The sequence below is a fragment of the Euphorbia lathyris genome, chromosome 4 (genome assembly GCF_963576675.1).
Source record: "Euphorbia lathyris chromosome 4, ddEupLath1.1, whole genome shotgun sequence".
NCBI lineage: Eukaryota > Viridiplantae > Streptophyta > Magnoliopsida > Malpighiales > Euphorbiaceae > Euphorbia > Euphorbia lathyris.
Genome location: NC_088913.1, coordinates 56,938,966 through 56,957,191, shown reverse-complemented (window position 1 = coordinate 56,957,191; position 18,226 = coordinate 56,938,966). Strand labels below are relative to the sequence as shown.

The window sequence follows — 18,226 nt, the reverse complement described above, 5'->3', positions numbered from 1 at the left end:
CCACAGCCTATCGCCACCAACTCTATCTCTGTTCAAGGTATGTTAAATTGGAGATTCCGGGATTAAACTGTTCATGTTATTTGAAAAATTCTGCAGATTTTGGTGAATCTCAGCTTCATCATTTCTCTCATAATCTATTAGATGATGTTCTGAATTCTTCGTATTCTAATTTTTCTCTCATTTTGGTGATGTAATTGTTGGAGCTTTTTTTACCATCTCCAAGAACCATGAAGTTTTTTTATGGAAGAAGATTGTTAGGTGGTGAAGATTGTTCATCTTTTCATTCAATCATTAGTCAATTACCCATAAATGGATGTCTAGTCTTTTTTGGTTAACATGATTTGTGCAATTTCACTTCAAAGTATCCTTTGTCCGGTGAAGTTAGAGAAAGGCGTGATTTTTTTTTGTCCGGCGGCCAAGTTGAATAAGATTGTTCAACAAGTAGTGGTGATGATGTTTCTTTTTCTCTTTCTTTGTTAAAGTGGTTTCTTATTTTTAGAGATTAATTAAAATTAATATATTAAAAATAAATAAAATCTATTAACTATTTTTTAAATTATTTAATTTAAGAGCGGTAGGATTATTTATAGTAGAGCTAAATCTAATCTAATGATTAAGATTCAAATATAATTTGATCATTAGGGTTCAATTGAGCGGGTAATGTCACTGGTTGACATTATTGATTAAAAAAAACTGTTTTGAAGATGAAATTGTACCTTGTTGGAACAGATTGAGTGTTCCAACTCGTTGGAGTCACTCAAACTCCGAAATAAACAAAAATTTATTATGTTGCATGGCTACCAATCAAATTTATACCAAAAGTTGGTTCGATTAATTATTCCTTTTCTTCATCAATAATAAATCATCTCATTAGCTAATCATAATTGTTAAATCCAAGTAGTCTTGTTGATCAGTGGCGGAGCCAGAGCTCAAGGTCCGGAGGGTCTCCATTGTTTGGAGATTTTTTTTCTTAATAACGACTTAAAGCTTTGATTCATAGTAGTCAAATCAAAATTTTCAAATTTTTGATAATATAAGGATAAATTTGATCATAATTGGAAACATTAAGGTACAAAACAACTGAGATTCAATATAAAGTAAGGATAAGGTGTAAAAATACTATAATGTTTACACCTAAGAACAATTTTATCCCTAACGTCTAAAATGGTACAATTTTACCCTTAACGTTACCATCCAAAAGCAATTTTATCCCTAACATTGACAAGTTTGGTCAATTTGAGAAATTATTCGTCAAATTGTCTTTTTGGTTATGAATTTTGTAACTTAAAAAATACAATTAAAAATAATAAAGGAGAATGAGTTAATAATGATTAAAAATGATACTTAATATTGATATTTTTAAAGGACAATTTGACGAATAATTTCTAAAGGAGAATGAGGTTTAAGGGAAAAAAATATTTTTAATATTAATATTGATTAAAAAAAATATTGATATTTTTAAAGGAGAATGAGGTTTAAGGGAAAAAAAATTAAAATGAGATAAAAAGTGAAGAGAGGGAGATTCGAACATAAGACAAATTGGATGTAGAGATTCTTTCATTTATCACTACAACCAAGTATGCAAACATAATTTTAGTCATATAATTACATTCTACATTATAAGTACTAATTTTTAACTATTTTGGGGGGCTGCTCGAAACTGAACCACTGTTCGTCAAAGGTGTTCCAAAGGGTCGGAGGGTCGGGAGACCCTCCCCTACCCCCCTAGCTCTGCCCCTGTTGCTGACAGTGACGGAACCAGAACTCAAACTAAATCGGAGCTTAAATTTTTATAATGTTAAAAATATTATATCACGTAAAATTCAATAATTTTTAACACAATAACTTGGGGGACTAATTTTAATCGTGCGGTTGACGGTAAATTTTCAAATTCCAACACGTTAGGGTTGGACAAAAAAAAATTAGCCTCCAACGTGTTAAATTTTAAAAATGTTATCATTTTTTAGAAACTAGCATTGAACTAATAGAAAATTAAACATGTTTAACTTTTTTAATGGTAAAGACATAATAAAAATGAATATTAAATCTGTTTACTTTTTTTCAATGGTAAAGATATATTAAAAATGAATTCAAGAGTGCTATCAAAATAAAAATAAAGAGTCCATTTAAATTAATTAATAATGGTAACATGTTTTTATAATTATTGAAAAATAAAATTAAAATAAATAAAAACTTTTTAAAAGAAAATAAGGTTGGAGGGAGTTGAACGTATAATCTCTCGAGTAGAAGTAAACATTTTTAACCATCTAATCTACCTTTAAACATTAAAATAATACTACATAGAGTCAATATAATTCTCTCCAAAATATTATCAGACATCATTACTAAATTTTTTTTTTCTCAATTCTCCGGCGGTCTGTCGGGGCTCGAGCCCATCCCAACCTCCTCTAGTTTTGCCCCTGCTTGCTGATAATTTGTGGTTTTTCACTTTAATATTATCAGAGTGGTAGTTTCTCAATCCCAAATTCGATTAATTTGGTATTCTAATGCTGATTAACATAGACATTAATAGCAACAATCAACATGACCATGATGCTCTGAAACCTGCAATATAACACAATATATGCAGATTATTATTATTATTATATATCAATTAAGAAAAAAACAAAATTTATTTCCAAAATAAACCAAATTCAATAAATTAGAATAGAAATAGAATTAAAAATTGTTACCATGATGTTTTTCCAGATGAAGCATGAGAAAGAGGAGGAGGAGGAGGTGCAAAATTAGAAGGATTTGGTGGAGGTGGAGATAAATTGCTGAATTTTCCTATAGGAAATAATACAGTAATTAATTAATTAAAGGCTTAAAGCATTTTTTGGCCCCTGACCTATCCAAAATTTGTGCATTTGGCCTTTGATCTATTATTTGGTCACATTTGGCCCCTGACCTATCAAATTAGATAAAATTCAACCCATATTGAATGGAAAATTAACTTCGTTAGAAAATTAACAGCAGTCACCAATACAAAAACGACGCATGACACATAAATAAAATTAATTTTCAACTAGAGATGGCAATAGTAACTATTTTACACAGTAAAAAAATCCTAAAAACTTTTCTAGTGTTCCGATAGAGTGAAAACTAATTTTATTTATGTGTCATGAGTCATTTTTGTTTTGGTTATTGCCGTTAATTTTCCAACACAGTTAATTTTTCATTCAATATGGTTTCATTTTATCTAATTTGATAGGTTAGGGGCCAAATATGACCAAATAATAGGTCAGGGGCCAAATGCACAAATTTTAGATAGATCAGGGGCACTTTAAATTATAGAACAGTTATTTTAATGAATTCATATAATAAATAAAAAAAAGAATGAAAAAAGCTAGTACATATTATCGGGCTCCTAATGTTTTTAGAGAAGTACAGAACACATGAAATTTTACTCCTAACGTTGTTAAGCAATATCAATTTGACCTTTAGCTAATAGAAAATTTAAACAAACTGTTTTACTGATATTTAACTTGCTATTTAATTATAACGAGACATTGCAAATATTAATTGTGTCTAACATATTTATTATGTTACTAACACAGTTAGAAATAACCCGGCGAAATGACAATATTTATGTTAATCACAAAAAAAAAAAACTGCATAAAATGTTTACTGTATTATTAAAACAGGTAAAAACAACTCATCAAAGTACACTTTATTTTATTGGCAAACTTGTTTGCAAGATCCGATGTGCATCGTGATAGTCGAATAACTGTCAAATCAGTTTGTTCAAATTTTCTGTTGTGTAGAGGTAAAATTGAATTTGCTTAACAACGTTACAGATAAAATTGCGTCATTTCATATGTTAGGATTAAATTTGGAGACTATCCGAATATTATATTAAAATTACCACAATAAAGAAGATTAAGAGGGGGATATCTTTCTTTGGCAGGATTAGGGTCAGGATCATAGACCCTTAAGTAGAGCTCTTCCCCTAAATACCAATTTTTTAAACTTTGTGATCTCAAATTCCACATTCCTGGATTATCAAGGTATGCATACACTGCTGTCCACCCTTTTGGATACACCTGTCTCATTTAATTTGCTTAAATTAAATCAATCAAATTTATTTTAAAAATGATTATTAATTTACCTATATTTCATAAATTAAAGAGATTATTAAAAGTATATACGTACCTGCACGGTTGATCGAACAACAGGATCGTAAAGATTGTACGTGGAGTTTAATTCGGGTGTCCACTCTCCCCTTCCAAATCTATAAAAGATAATCTAAGTTACGATAGAATGGTAAGACGAGTTAATTAATATCGAAAAATGAAAATATATACCCGACAAGAAAGAAGCTGAAGCCATCTAAATGCCAAGAATCGAAGGAATCCATGTCATTCTTAAAAACAAGTTGTATCCAACCTTTGTGGAGAGCAGTGGCAACAAAAACACCATGTTGAGGATTGCCATTTGATGAATTGGGGGAGAATTGATCAATTTGAAAAACATCGGTCCAATTTTGAAAATAATCAGCAAGTTTTAAAGGGGTATTTCCTGTAATATAAGAGACATCATTGACTGTATAAAAAGGTTGACCATTAATCTCTGCTTCTGATCCTTTTAGTATAAATGTTTGTGATAAAGTCACATTTGTCACATTGAAGCTTCCTTGTCGATTTGGCCTTGCTGCTCCTGCGCTCATGTTCCACCTTCAAACATTTTTTCATTTTATATCACAACATTTCAATTACTCGGATAAGGTTCCATAAAAAAAAATAACGTATTTACTGTAATATAAAATTTGAACGGACTAGTTTACTATTATTTAACAGTAATATTAATTAACACGTTACATGTAACCAACAAAAATGTCAAAATTAAATCTTCCACATACAAATTTAATTCAGAAACTGCCTAAAATGTTTATTATATTATTAATTCAGTTATAAACAGTCTGTTAAAATGCACGAAATTGTTTCAATTGATAGACAAATTTGTTTGGAAATGATTAAATTAGTCTGTTCAATTTTTCTGTTAGGTACGAGTAAAATTGATCTTGTTTGGATATGTTAAGGGTAAAATTACACAATTGCTTGTATTAAAAACAAATTTACACTTTCTAAAAAATAGTAGGACCAAATTTGGAATTCATCCGTTTAAAATAAAGATAAGGTAAAATTTTCTCCTAATATTTTTGTAAAAACTACGGATATACTTCTAACATAAGAAATAGTAAAATTTTGTTCCAAACATTTTCAATAATTTTAGATTCAAACATGACTCTTGGAATGAAAAAAAAAAAAAAAAACCTCAGGCTCATATGAGGTGAGCTTAGATTTTTTTAATCCCTACTTACGTTAAAATGTGCTGGTTTGACATGGACTAGGTGCATGTTATGTTTGGTTCCATTTTTCGGATCTATTTTTGCTTTTTAGAGTGTTGGTAAAATTTCAAAATAGCTAAAATCGATTAACATCTATCAGCAGTAACAACAAACAGTAACAGATAAACTAAACAGACTCTAGAACAAAAAAAAAGAAAAGATGAAGATAAAATAGTGGACAAGGGCGAAACCATTCATATAAAAGGTAGTTTCTAACAAACCAGGGGCACGCCGGCACACTATGTTCTCCTCGCTCCGCCTATGAACCCAAATAAAAGTCTTGTTTTATAATTTTTGTTATTTGGTCTTAAAATTGCTCAATACATGGTTATATGAACTCAAAATTACTCTAAATTTCACCAATTTTACCTATATCCAAAAAATGTGATACAAAATGTATGTATGTATGTTTACTTACCTAATAGAGTTGGCCTGATTAAGTGAGAAATCCATGTCAAAAGGGTCAGGTCCAGTAGGAATAGGTCCAGTAGCATTTGTAGTAGAATCTTGATAATGAAGAACACCCACTGCAGCTAATGGATTCATTTGATCAAAATTGACCAATTTAGGAGTTGCAACTATGTAATAATCTGAAACACTTTGATCTGCTTTTACAATTACTGAATAAGATTGACCAATATGAACATCAAGTGATTCCAATGTTATTTGATTTGTGTATGATCCTTCTGTTTCAACCAACACCATTTTATGATTTTGTATCCTCAAATTATAACTCCATACACTCCCCACATTTGATATCCTCAATCTGTACATTTTCCCTGCTTTCACTGTCAATGATTCATAAGACTTGCTTGTGTTTTCTTTGTATGGGACTTTTCCATTCGTTAACATCATATCAGGGAGGGTTTTATAGCTAGTCATATTGTGAATCATCCACCTCACATCCTGAACGTTAATTTGGACGATTGTTACGTTATCAAGTCAATATGTCACGTCATTGAATGAAAAAAATAAAATAGTACCTTGTAATTCATAGCGTACCAATCACCGATGAGAAGATCAAACTCAGCTTCTGGTTTGGGAAAGGGAACACTAATAACGACTCGGTTATTAACTCTAATTGGACCAAATCCTCCCCCGGCTTTCTGAAAATTTAGGGAAGGGAAATATGAAAAACTTCCTATTTGATCCTTCAGTTGAAACTCATATGTCCAATTTGTCCCTGGCTCGATCGGACAGTTTGTGCCGGATACTCCATCTTGCCACGAATTCAGCCTCTGTTGTATTCCATTCCTGCAACATTTTATATATATATATATATATACACGTGTTAAAAAAAAAAAAATGAAATCGAACCGGATAATATGTATCTTTAGAAGGTGTTTGGGTGCTCCTTTTCGTGCTCATGTTTGCCTTTTCAGTTCGAAATGGAGAATTATAGGTGTTTGGTTAGTGACATTCCTGTTTGCCTTTTACACTTGAAAAGCAACATTAAATGTTTGGTCAGTCACCTCCTGTTTGCTTTTTACACTGAAAAGCAGCCTTTTACAAAAGCGGAGAATCTCTGCTTTTTGGAAAAGCAGCTTTTTTTCCAAACAGCAAGCAGCAACAAACAGCAAACCGTAACAGCAAACAGGAGGTAAAACAAACTGGTCCTTGATTTGTTGAGATGCATACCAAGTAAATAAAAGAGGTTCATCAATAAGATTGAAGACATTAACATGAAGATTGTCATTTGTGGAAGCATTAATAAGGGGTCCAGGGAACATTCCATTGATAGTAATAACCTGTCAAGTAAATAAAACAAAAATTCAGAATTTATTTTGTGCTCTAATTAATTAATTTAATTTAATGTGAATAATTACTGAGACCTTATTTGTGTCAATTGCAACTCTCCACTCGTGGAAAATTTCAGCACCACCCACGGCCACGGCCACAGCCACCACGATTAACAGGATTAAGGCTACCGCCGGTAGCTTTTGATGATTACAATTGGATTTCATTTAATTCTCTAAATTAAACTACCATAAAATAAATAATTAAATAAGTGTCAATAAAAACACAATTTTGGTGATAACAAAAATAAAGGCTAAAGGAAATTGTGAAATACCTGATTAAATAGAAGTGGAATATGCAAGGTTAATTTGTCTTGATTTAATCATAATTTATCAACAATGTTAGAGTTGGATCCAGTTAATTAACAAGTCAAAAGTTCACTAAATTACAAGTGAAAATTAATTTAAAGTTTATTTAACTATAAACTACGTAATGTTTGGTTTGGTTTGTTTTGTTTATATTATTTTATATTTTATACTCTATAAGAAATTAGAATTCGTAATGATTTTGATTTGATTTAAATAGCTACTACTTAAACTATAATATAATAAAAACTTATATTTAGCGTCTATAATTCAGTGATTGTTATGGATTCCACATCTAAAAATTAATTAACTAATAGAATAACAGAAGAACTGATCAAGATTAAGCAGCTAAATTTTAGATTTTGAGTTCCAAAATAATTAAAGGTCTATTTGATTCCACTACTGTTTGCTGTGTGAAAAAATTATTTTTCAAAAAATGAAAGATTTTCTGTTTTTGTAAAAAGCTACTATTTTCTGATATAAAAGGCAAATAAAAATTCTCTAACCAAACACAAAAATCTCTCAATTTTAAACTGAAAAGGCAAACAAAGAAAAAAAATGAGCAAACAAACACCGCCTAAATTAATGTGGTCATTCAAGTAAAACTTCAGTTCGTGAGAATAAATCAATTAAGAAATTGATTTTTTTTTCTTGATAAAAGATAAGCGAAATCCAATTAAATTGAAGAAAAAAATGAAGAAGGTATTGCTTTAACCTCTCTGAGTTAAGATGATTTTTAATTTTCAATATGAATATAGTATTTAGTTAGGTCTAAAATAGTTTTTCATTTACAAAAGAAGTTATTATATTTATTTTGTGGTTGATAAAATAATGTTGAACATAAATTACTAAAATGGATGGTTGATTTTGTCTTGTTGATTACTTGGCCGAAATAGAGTTTGAAATATATTCTGTATTTGACAAGTAGAGTTGCTTGAGGACTAAACTATCTAATTAATTTATATAATCTATGATAATAATAACTAAACTATTGTCTTTATCCTTTCTACCCAATCCAAACAAATAGCAAATGTTAATTATTTATTGCACAGTCTTAAATACGAAGAAATTATTAGAAGTACCGAATGCTCAATTAAAAAAAGTACAAATGGCCATTGATTTTGGAAGGGTATCTAGGGTAACAAAAAGCAAAACTCAAGAGACAAACACCCTCATATATCATTATGCAAAGCTGGAACAAGGGTCAATGTTCCCACACCACACCGTAACCAACCGCCCTTCATTCACATACCGTTTAACAAAAATTCCAATAACAGAAATTTACAATCAGATTAAACATAGAATCAGCATTATCATGACCATGAATAAGAGGAGAATCCGAGTCTATGTAAACATTATTAAAACTTTCCTCTTTGAGCTAACTTAAAGCTTCCCCCATGCTCATATTCAACTCTATTTCAACCAATTAATGATCCACAATTTTTTTTTTCTTTTTTTAATGGAAAATTGAGGATATTCTTCATCACCATCACCATGGAAGAGGAGCAGGAGAAGGTGCTGTTGCATTACCTTCATCTTCAAAAATACCTGTTAAATATAATGTTTTAAGGAAACTTCAATTTTATCCTCATGTTTTAAGGACACTATACATATTTCATTTTATCTTTAACTTTTTAATTTGCACTATTTTAGGACTACATGGAACATTTTTAGATCTAAGTAACAAAACTCATAAAATAAGATTCTTACTCAAACCTAAAGCTGGAAGTAAGAGAATATAGAATGTCAACGGATTCCACGTTGGCAGTGGCGGAACCAGGGCGACAGTTCTTAGCTACTACTTAAAGCAACTATGTCAACTTACTTTTCTTTATATAATCACATTCTATGTTATAAGTATAAATATATAAATCTCTTAGGGTGCTATTCAGGGCTGGACCACTATTCCTTAGAGATGATGCTGGAGACTGGGGGCTCCGGGCTGTCTCCGCCCCTGGACGTTGGTAACCACCCCTTACAAGGGTAGTTAAGGCAGGTTTTATTCCTATCCACACCTCCACTTTTATTTGTACAGTGGTGATTGCACTATTGGATAAATTAAACTTATAACTGCTGAAGTTTACTTATTTTCACGATATGACCACTTACCTTTAAAATCACTCACTTTTATTTCTCAACTAGTAAAAGACCTACTGATGCCTAGGCCTAAAATTGTTAAACATTAATGTATTATCATTTTTTTCAAAAACGTTAAATTATAATGAAAAGAAGAAGAAGAAATTTGATAGATACCACATAAGAGTAGATTGGATGGTGGGGGTCGTTCCTTGGCAGGATTAGGATCATCATCATGAACTCTGATATACATTTCTTGTCCTAAATACCAATTAGTCAACCTTTGAGATCTCAAATTCCACATTCCTGGATTATCCAGAAATGCATAAACTGCTGTCCATCCTTTTGGGTACACTTGCACCGTTGACCGAACTACGGGGTCCAATAAATTGTAACTCTCTCGTGCTTCTTCTCCCCAACCTCCGTTTCCAAGCCTAGAAAAAACGTGATTCTAAACAACTTTAATTCTTATACAATAGTAAGTCATTAAATGAACGTTATCCGGACATATATAAATGTTAGTTACCCGACAACGTAGAATCCAAAACCGTCGAAATGCCAAGAATCAATGATGTCAAACTGATTGAGAAACACAAGCTCAATCCAACCTTTGTGATTGCCAGTAACAACAGAGACTCCATAAGCAGCCTCAGCATTGACAGAATCAACTGGAAAGGAATCAAGTTGGTATACATTGGAGCCATTTACAAAGTAATCAGCGAGCTTCAAAGGTGTATTTGGTGTGAAATATGAAACATTATTCACAGCATAAACCGACTTGTTTCCGATTACAACTTGAGATGTTTCAAGGATGAATGTTTGGGTTATGTTCACGTTTGATACATTGAATGTTCCTTGTGGATTTGGCCTTGCTGCTCCTGCTGTCATGTTCCACCTAATTGTAAAAGGCAGCTCAATCACATTATTGAAACAAAATGAAGTTGACTGAATGTCTATACAATTTACCTGATAGAATAGTGTTTTACCTTATGGATTTAGTTTGGTTGATTGAGAAAGCCTTGTCAAAAGGATCTGGACCAGCAGGTAAAGGACCTTGAACCTGAGAATTTGAATTCATATAGTGCAGTGCCCCCACACCAGCAAAGGGGCTCAAGCTTGTATTATTGAACAATAAAGGTGTTGCAACTATGTAGTAATCAGATTCATCCTGATCCATTGTCACAAGAACTGAATAAGATTGCCCAACATGAACATCAATTGAATCCAATACTAATTGATTTGTGTAAGATCCTTCTGTTTCTACCAATTCCATTTTATGCTTTTCAATCCTAAAGTTCAAACTCATTGCACTTCCTACATTTGATATCCTCAATCTGTATGTCTTTCCTTTAGTAACATTAAGGTACATTAATGAGTCATAATCATATACGTCTTTCCCGTTCATCAGAATAGTGTCGACACGTGTTTCGTACGCCACGCCTGTATCCGCCATTCCCCTTATGTCCTGTTACAATTTTCACATGGATGTTGGAAACTCTTTCCATGATAAATGATATGATATTGATGATGAAAGAAGAGAAAAAGTGACCTTATAGTTATCATAACGCCAATCACCAATGAGAAGATCAAACTCAGCTTCAGGTTTAGGAAAAGGGATAGAAATGACATTTCGGTTATTAACTCTAATAGGACCAAATCCTCCTGCAGCTTTCTGAAAGTTCAAGGAAGGGAAATAGAAAAAACTTCCAATTTGATCCTTTGTTTGAAACACATATGTCCAGTTTGTTCCAGGTTTTATTGGACAGTTCGTCCCTGAAACTCCGTCTTGCCATGAGTTTAGCCTTTGTTGTATCCCATTCCTAAACCAACAACAATTACTTGTGTCAGAATCCATTCTTATTCTGTCGAAAAACATATTACCGGAGGAAACTTCTGTCTCTAAACATGATAGATACATAAATTATGACAAATTCGATGTTACTCTCAGAATTAACGACGATCTATTAAAAAAATAAAAAGGTACCAAGTAAAGAGCAAAGGCTCATCCAAATTGTTGAAGACATTGAGATGAACAATATCATTGGTGGTGGCATTGATAAGAGGTCCAGGGAACATTCCATTGATGGTGATAACCTATATATTGAAACAAACAAACATTAGAAATAGAAATAAAAATGTTAGAAGGAAATTGGAGAAAAGAAAAGAAATCATACAGGTTGATTAAGAGCAAGAGGTATGATGTTATAAGCAATTGCAACATTCCACTCTAAGAAGATGTCTATGCCATTAGCAACACTTAGCAATGTTGCCAATACTATTATTACACATCTAGCCATACTTGGATACATTCAACTGATTGGCAGGCTGAGTGAGGATATCGGAATTAATAGAGAAGATACATCTACACAGCTAGCTAACTTTACATTGGGCCGGCAGCATATTGCTGAATTCTTCATTGTTTTCTTCAACACATTGTGCTGTTTTATGTACTTTTCAACATTCTCATTTACTTCATACATTACTTACTTTGTTGCTGTGTACAACAATCTATGCTTTTTGTCTTCTCTAATTACTTCAGAATCTACGTTTTCTTCTTTCCCAATTTGGTTGTTGGACAGTAACATGTATCGAAACACAATCACGATAAAACTATTAAAATAAATTAATATTCATAGTCAGCAACTTAAGTCAAAAGACCGTTCATGTGCAAATATAGAGCAAAACCGCAGCAAAACTGTTTAATGAAGTGTCGATCATTATAGAAGTAATTGATCAGAAGCCTTAAGGCCTTGCGAGAGTTTGAAAGCTCAATGTGGTAAAATAATTGATCAAAAAAACTCCTATATAAAATAATAAAAGTTGAAGAACTCGAGATGTGTTTTGCCTTTCTAGTTTAGAAATGCATATCTAAAATAAGTGCATCTTTATCACCCTTTCAAGTTTCAAGTCAATCATTATTTGCATAATCAGAATATATATATAAAAGAAGAAGGGCAAAAGAACCATTCACACAGTCAAAGAAGTGAAAAGGGTAACTACTAATTTCCTATATATTTAACTGTATGTACATCATGTTTCTCTCAACTGTATTCTACAGGTACAACAGCCAAAACAGAAACAAAAAAGACAAACTATATTACTCTGCTGCCGAACCAACCTCCTGTATGTCTAGTAATTTACATTAACAAAGCTTCAAAAAGAGCATAGGATCATCTACACTGTCCAAATGCAAATGGGGTGATTCTGTGATTGATTGGCTTCAGCATCGTCATGGATCTTCCGTGGATTTTTCGACACGTTTTGCACAATCGTGTTTCAGAATTTCTATTGGGCACAGCAACCACCACCACCACGAGGTGATTGGTATACTTTTTTCTGTTGTAAGAACTTCTGTTTCACTAGTACAGATCCGTTTTCCAGTAAATTAGGCTTCTCCAATATCTGTTGAGGGAAAATCACAACTCAGAATGAGATTTCGACGAGAATTTATCAGCTTACAGCTGAATCAAAATTGATGAGAGCATGCCTACCTTTAACATGAGCTCTCTAAAACACTGCACCACATTTTCTCTTGTTTTAGCACTACATTCGAAAAATGAACATTTATGCTCCTCTGCGAGAGCCCTTCCCTCTTCTTGACTTACAGCCCTTTCACTTTCCTGAAATATTATATCATCAAAACAAGCAAACACATTTTTTAGGTATACAATTTAAGAAAATTAATAGACACATTTTCAAGCTGTCTCTCTTCCACAAAATAAACTCCAATTCATCGTCATAAGTAGTTCACAGGCTATGCGTTACAGTTACTAACGACCGTGACTTACCTTATCAACTTTGTTTCCAACTAGAACTTTGACGCAGTCTTTATTAGTCGAGTAAAGTTCCACTTCCTTTGCCCAGGTATTTGACAAGTTTGTGAAGGTTTCTCGACGAGTCACATCATAAACTGAAAAGAAAACCAGCACAAACTGATCAAGGTTTATTTCTGGGCACAACATGCTATTCCAAAGTTGAAACTTTTATAAACCAATTCACTCTGTACAAAAATCTGTATATATGAAAACAAGGAAATCAACACTTTAAAGTAGCAGACCAAGTATAATTCCATGTGCTCCCCGATAATAAGAGCTGATTAATGTTCCGAATCTTTCCTGTCCAGCTGCAATACAACACATACCAATAGCATTATAATAGATACAAAGAAAACAAATGCCTACGAAACCCAATTAGTATAACCATAAGAAGGATCAGAACAGTAAACGTAAAACAAATAGTTCATCAGTTTGATGCTATGAAAATAGTGCAGAAGAAATTTCTTTTCCAGTTGCAGAAAGATTTATCTTTTCCAGATATATCTTTCTTTCTGTTTTTGGTTTTCAAATTGCCACTTTATAATGCATGCGAATATAAATTTTACACCGTTTCCAATTTATAAGATGATCACCCTGCATCAACTTAATGTAAGTTGAAATTTAGTATCACAAAAACATTGCTATCCAATCCATAATATTCATGTTCAAAGATTAACATAAAAACTAAACAAAACAAAAGCAGATGATGGTGAAAATTTTGAGAGAAACAGAGTTACTGACATGTTTAAAGTAGCAGACCAAGTATAATTCCATGAACACAATATTAACAATGTCATGTTTTTCCTACCTTTCGAAAATAATCAAGACCATCAGTTCTTGTCTTGCAGATGAACCAATTAAAAAGTTAAGATAGTTAACAACTTTTTTTCAAAAAAGATAGCATGATAGATCGTATTTATGGAATTTCAGCCAAACAATCTGATAGTACTTGATCATAAGATTGATATCCTACTTAATTGGCCATAAGTTCAAATGATCCCTAAATAATTCTGTAGAATTTCGGGAATGCAATAACTTCCCCTGGTTAATAGTAAAAGTTGTGGAAGATACAATATAGAAATACCCATGAGAACTTGCTCCCACAAAGATGCGGGAATTTTGATAGCCATCGCAACGTTAGAGGAATGTTATGTTCTATTGAAAATAAATGATAATAATTTCTAATATGACACTACAACAAGCCATTTGTGTTACTCACTAACAAAGTTCTTCCAAAATCTTCATTGGGCGCCACGTCATCTTGCATAAGCATAAATTATGTCAATGGTGCGCCCATTGCTCTTCATTTGTGAGGTACATCCTATTCACCATGACAGTCAAGAATTATCACTATTGAAGATACCGCCATACTCAATTAGAGAACAGCATTGACTTGAGCAGTAAACTCAAATCCAACCATCTCAATAGATGATCATGATCACCAAGAAATATACTAATATAAGTAACGACTACTTAAAAGTTCTCGTTCCTTACTTAGCACGGATTATAGGGTAACTATCTCTGAGAAGATTGTTATTAAAGCAACCCATATGGAATAAGAGAGTTACCAACTTAAAGTACTAGAATTAAGTTCATTCTAGGCATCCTAAACCTTCACAATCGATCAACTAAAGGACCAAAACTGACCCTAAAACTAATCCAAACGTTCAACAAATCCTCAGGTCTTAAATGAAAAAGATATTACAGAAACCAACACTAAATTACTAATCATGGTTAGCACAATTGCAGCTGCAGTATCAGCTAAACATATCGATTATGTATCTTATGCACACATCTAATGTGTTCCAAAATATGATACTATAGACATTTCATTTCATGTACTACTTATTCACCAGATACCTACGTTTTAAAAATATAGGAATTGATAGGCATTATCAAAGAATTTCTTGTGCATTTTTTATTTTGTACAAAATATTTCCATGAAACTTGGAATTTCCATCAAATCATACTGCAAACACACTGCAATTTTCAATAAAATGCATTATTTTGAAATTTCCAACTAATCATGCTGATACAAATAGTTCTACATACTGAACTAGATATCAAAAAGTGAAATGGATGAGAAGAGCCGAATGTAGGTCACATGGGAGAAATTTCCAGTAAGTATTTGAGAAGTGAGTATACAGTTTGTTTTTAGTTACCTGTGTCCCAAAGGGTAAGTTTCAGTCTTTTTCCACAAATATTGACCAGCTTGATCTTGAAATCAACGCCTGCACAGTTTTGAAACATAATCCAATATATTCAATGTCCCCTACCTGTAAGTAAATACTTTGATTCTTTAGTTTTCATCCTCAAATCATATTTTGGCTGAAACCATTTTTCAGCATCATCCAATAAGGCTAACCTGCCCTAATTTCCCTTCTCGTCTTTTTATCTTTTATAGACTGTCTACCCTATGGTTCTAAGCTTGTGACTTTATCTGGACAAAATTATAAGTAACCCGATACCAAAGCTCAAGACATTAACAGATGTTTTAGACAATTACGCTTATCATTAAACAAAAAGGCCAAATAAAAGGATCAATTTTGAGTATCAAAGTTCATATTTTGGTCAAATTAACTCAATATAACATTTTCCAGTCTATGATTTATGATTTTACATGTTATTCTGTATTGATATGACTAAAAATGACATGCAAAAGACTACATCAAACCAAAAGGGAAATTAAAGGGAGCTTTTGCCCCACTTTCCCTTAGTCTGTCTATGGGGTAGGACCAACCCTGTAAAATTACAAAACAAAAGGAGAGGAAGTGTTCTCCTGCTCCAGGAAACATAAAAAAATCATAGCATGACCCTCAAAATCAAAATCAAAATCAAAATTCAGCACATGCAACAATATAATTAAATAACATTGAAAGAAAGAGGAGAGAAATTTACCAATTGTAGGAGAAAGATCATGAACAGAATTAGAGATGAAACTAAGAAGAATACTACTCTTGCCAACACCAGAATCCCCAATCAGTAAAATCTTAAAAGAGTAATCGTAACTATTATTCCCAACTTTTGAACAAGAACCCATTATGGTTCTTGATTGTTACGCATAAATTAGATTCAAAAGAAAAGATGGTTCAACAAAACTAAGAGAGGGTGGGAAATTTTGTTCAGGTAGGAAGGAGATGACAGTGATGGAGTTGGCGGTTACTATTTTTGGTGTTAGGTGGCAAATGGGGAATAATCACAACCAAAAATAAAAACTATTTTGTTTTATTTATTACTATAAACTTTGGACCAATTTTTCTCTGTTTTGAACGGCTTTTTGTTGTACATATCACAACAAGCCTAATCAACTTATTTGTTTGTCTTATAGACAAGGTGACGGATAAGGAAAAGATAGTTGACGGCATTTTGAAAGTAACGTGGTCATATTGATAGTGAGTAGCTCTCAAAAACATGTTATCCTCGGAATTTCTGAGATTCATTTAAGTCGGGTGTATAGATGGAAAACGCCGGTCAGATTTCAGATAAGAGCTAAATATAAAGTTATTCGAATACTCTATAACGTATGTCAAGGATTACGATAATGGTTGATGTAAATATATTCAAATGTTTTAAATCATATGACTGTGATTTGGGTTAAAGTAGATGATCGGATATTCCCATATCGTTAGATTGTGTGTCAAGGATATGAATTGTAGCCAATATACAATCTCTCATGCTATAATATAAAGGGCTTAAATGAATTTTTCATGTATGCAGCTTCTATCGCTTCACTATTGATAAAAAAAAAAGTTGTACTAACTTATGCATCATACTATTCATGCTAGGTTGTTGGCACCTCTCTTGTTTTGTACGAAAGTCTTTAAATGGTGAGACTCTTTTAGAGATCTATACATCGAGGAATTAAACAAAATATCATTAGTGTGATGATCATAGGGCCTATATTTCCTCATAATTCCATCGACTTTAGTGACGATAAATGTTGATGGTGGTTTCAGCAATGATAGGGAGGAAGTGCATATTGAAGATATTATAAATCAAGATTACTTTGATGGCCCTCCTCATGTCACCCCATCTATAGAATTCATTGACAAATTCCTTCAGAAGCTCCAAGCAGATATGTGTTGGTCCCTTATAACGTAACAAGTTAGTTCCAAGGGGGGGGATAGGAACTATTTAAAATTTTAGTACGTTAAGGCTGACTTCTTTTTCTTTGAAAAAGGATTACACAGCGCGCTGAGTAAATTAAGACACTAGCTTAGTCAACTGGTGACTAAGTCAGCTTCTTTCTTTGAGTCAGGAGATAGCACTTGAGTCTATTCCTGAACTCAGATACTCAATACACACAACTCAGCGTGACCTCTTTACTTGGTCAGTTTTGTTTAAGCAAGCAATATATATATTAAAGAGTTTAAGGTTAGAAAGATATTACTCAGCAGATTTATCCAGGTTCGGCCTCTAAGCCTACGTCCTGTCCCCGGAACACGTTCCGAGCTTTCGAATTCTCTACTGAGCTCTTTAACGGTAGAACATCAAACCTTTTACAACTTAGAAGCTGAGTATAACAAGAGTACCTTCCTCTATACCTCTACTCACTCCTAATCTCTCGCTGAGTACTATAACCGAGTACTCAGGCTCTCCTTTCTAATCTCTAGAAATGATAAAGATTTGTCCTAAACAACAATTGCTAAGACACCTTAGATGATTGAATAATCACTCTAGACTTTTACACAAAAGATATAGAATTTGGTGTAAGTATTTGTTTTGCTTTTTCTCACAGAACTTTGAGTAGAATTTTGGTCAGCGTAATGGCTTGATAAAGTTCTGTGTTGAATGAAGCAACTGAAAGGCCCTATTTATAGAGACGTCTGAGGCATCAGTCATTTCAAATTTCGAAATAACCGTTGGAGGGAAATGGCTTCCTG

The 18,226-nt window shown here is 32.6% G+C and overlaps 3 protein-coding genes across 4 annotated transcripts; all 3 read right to left on the bottom strand.

Annotated features, from left to right (window-relative positions):
- Window positions 1-2,504: 2,504 nt before the first annotated feature.
- Window positions 2,505-7,314, bottom strand: LOC136227190 (monocopper oxidase-like protein SKU5). Its single transcript, XM_066015871.1, has 9 exons — window positions 7,177-7,314; window positions 6,989-7,098; window positions 6,334-6,604; window positions 5,769-6,256; window positions 4,308-4,676; window positions 4,156-4,234; window positions 3,869-4,046; window positions 2,694-2,790; window positions 2,505-2,565 (listed from the first exon to the last, which is right to left on the bottom strand). Exons 1-9 carry the CDS (start codon window positions 7,312-7,314, stop codon window positions 2,505-2,507), a joined length of 1,791 nt encoding a protein of 596 aa, XP_065871943.1.
- A 1,382-nt stretch (window positions 7,315-8,696) lies between these two features.
- LOC136227326 (monocopper oxidase-like protein SKS1) lies at window positions 8,697-11,943 on the bottom strand. Its single transcript, XM_066015969.1, has 7 exons — window positions 11,703-11,943; window positions 11,513-11,622; window positions 11,078-11,348; window positions 10,515-10,993; window positions 10,055-10,423; window positions 9,706-9,962; window positions 8,697-9,000 (listed from the first exon to the last, which is right to left on the bottom strand). Exons 1-7 carry the CDS (start codon window positions 11,835-11,837, stop codon window positions 8,942-8,944), a joined length of 1,680 nt encoding a protein of 559 aa, XP_065872041.1. The 5' UTR covers window positions 11,838-11,943; the 3' UTR covers window positions 8,697-8,941.
- A 565-nt stretch (window positions 11,944-12,508) lies between these two features.
- On the bottom strand, window positions 12,509-16,616 carry LOC136228072 (ras-related protein RABC2a-like). Of its 2 annotated transcripts, none has more exons than XM_066016906.1 (6): window positions 16,242-16,616; window positions 15,506-15,574; window positions 13,586-13,651; window positions 13,317-13,438; window positions 13,020-13,148; window positions 12,509-12,930 (listed from the first exon to the last, which is right to left on the bottom strand). In XM_066016906.1, exons 1-6 carry the CDS (start codon window positions 16,381-16,383, stop codon window positions 12,814-12,816), a joined length of 645 nt encoding a protein of 214 aa, XP_065872978.1. In that variant the 5' UTR covers window positions 16,384-16,616; the 3' UTR covers window positions 12,509-12,813. The 2 variants fall into 2 exon arrangements, with proteins under 2 accessions (XP_065872978.1, XP_065872979.1); XM_066016907.1 differs by having other exon boundaries at window positions 15,506-15,619; window positions 16,242-16,378.
- Window positions 16,617-18,226: the final 1,610 nt, after the last annotated feature.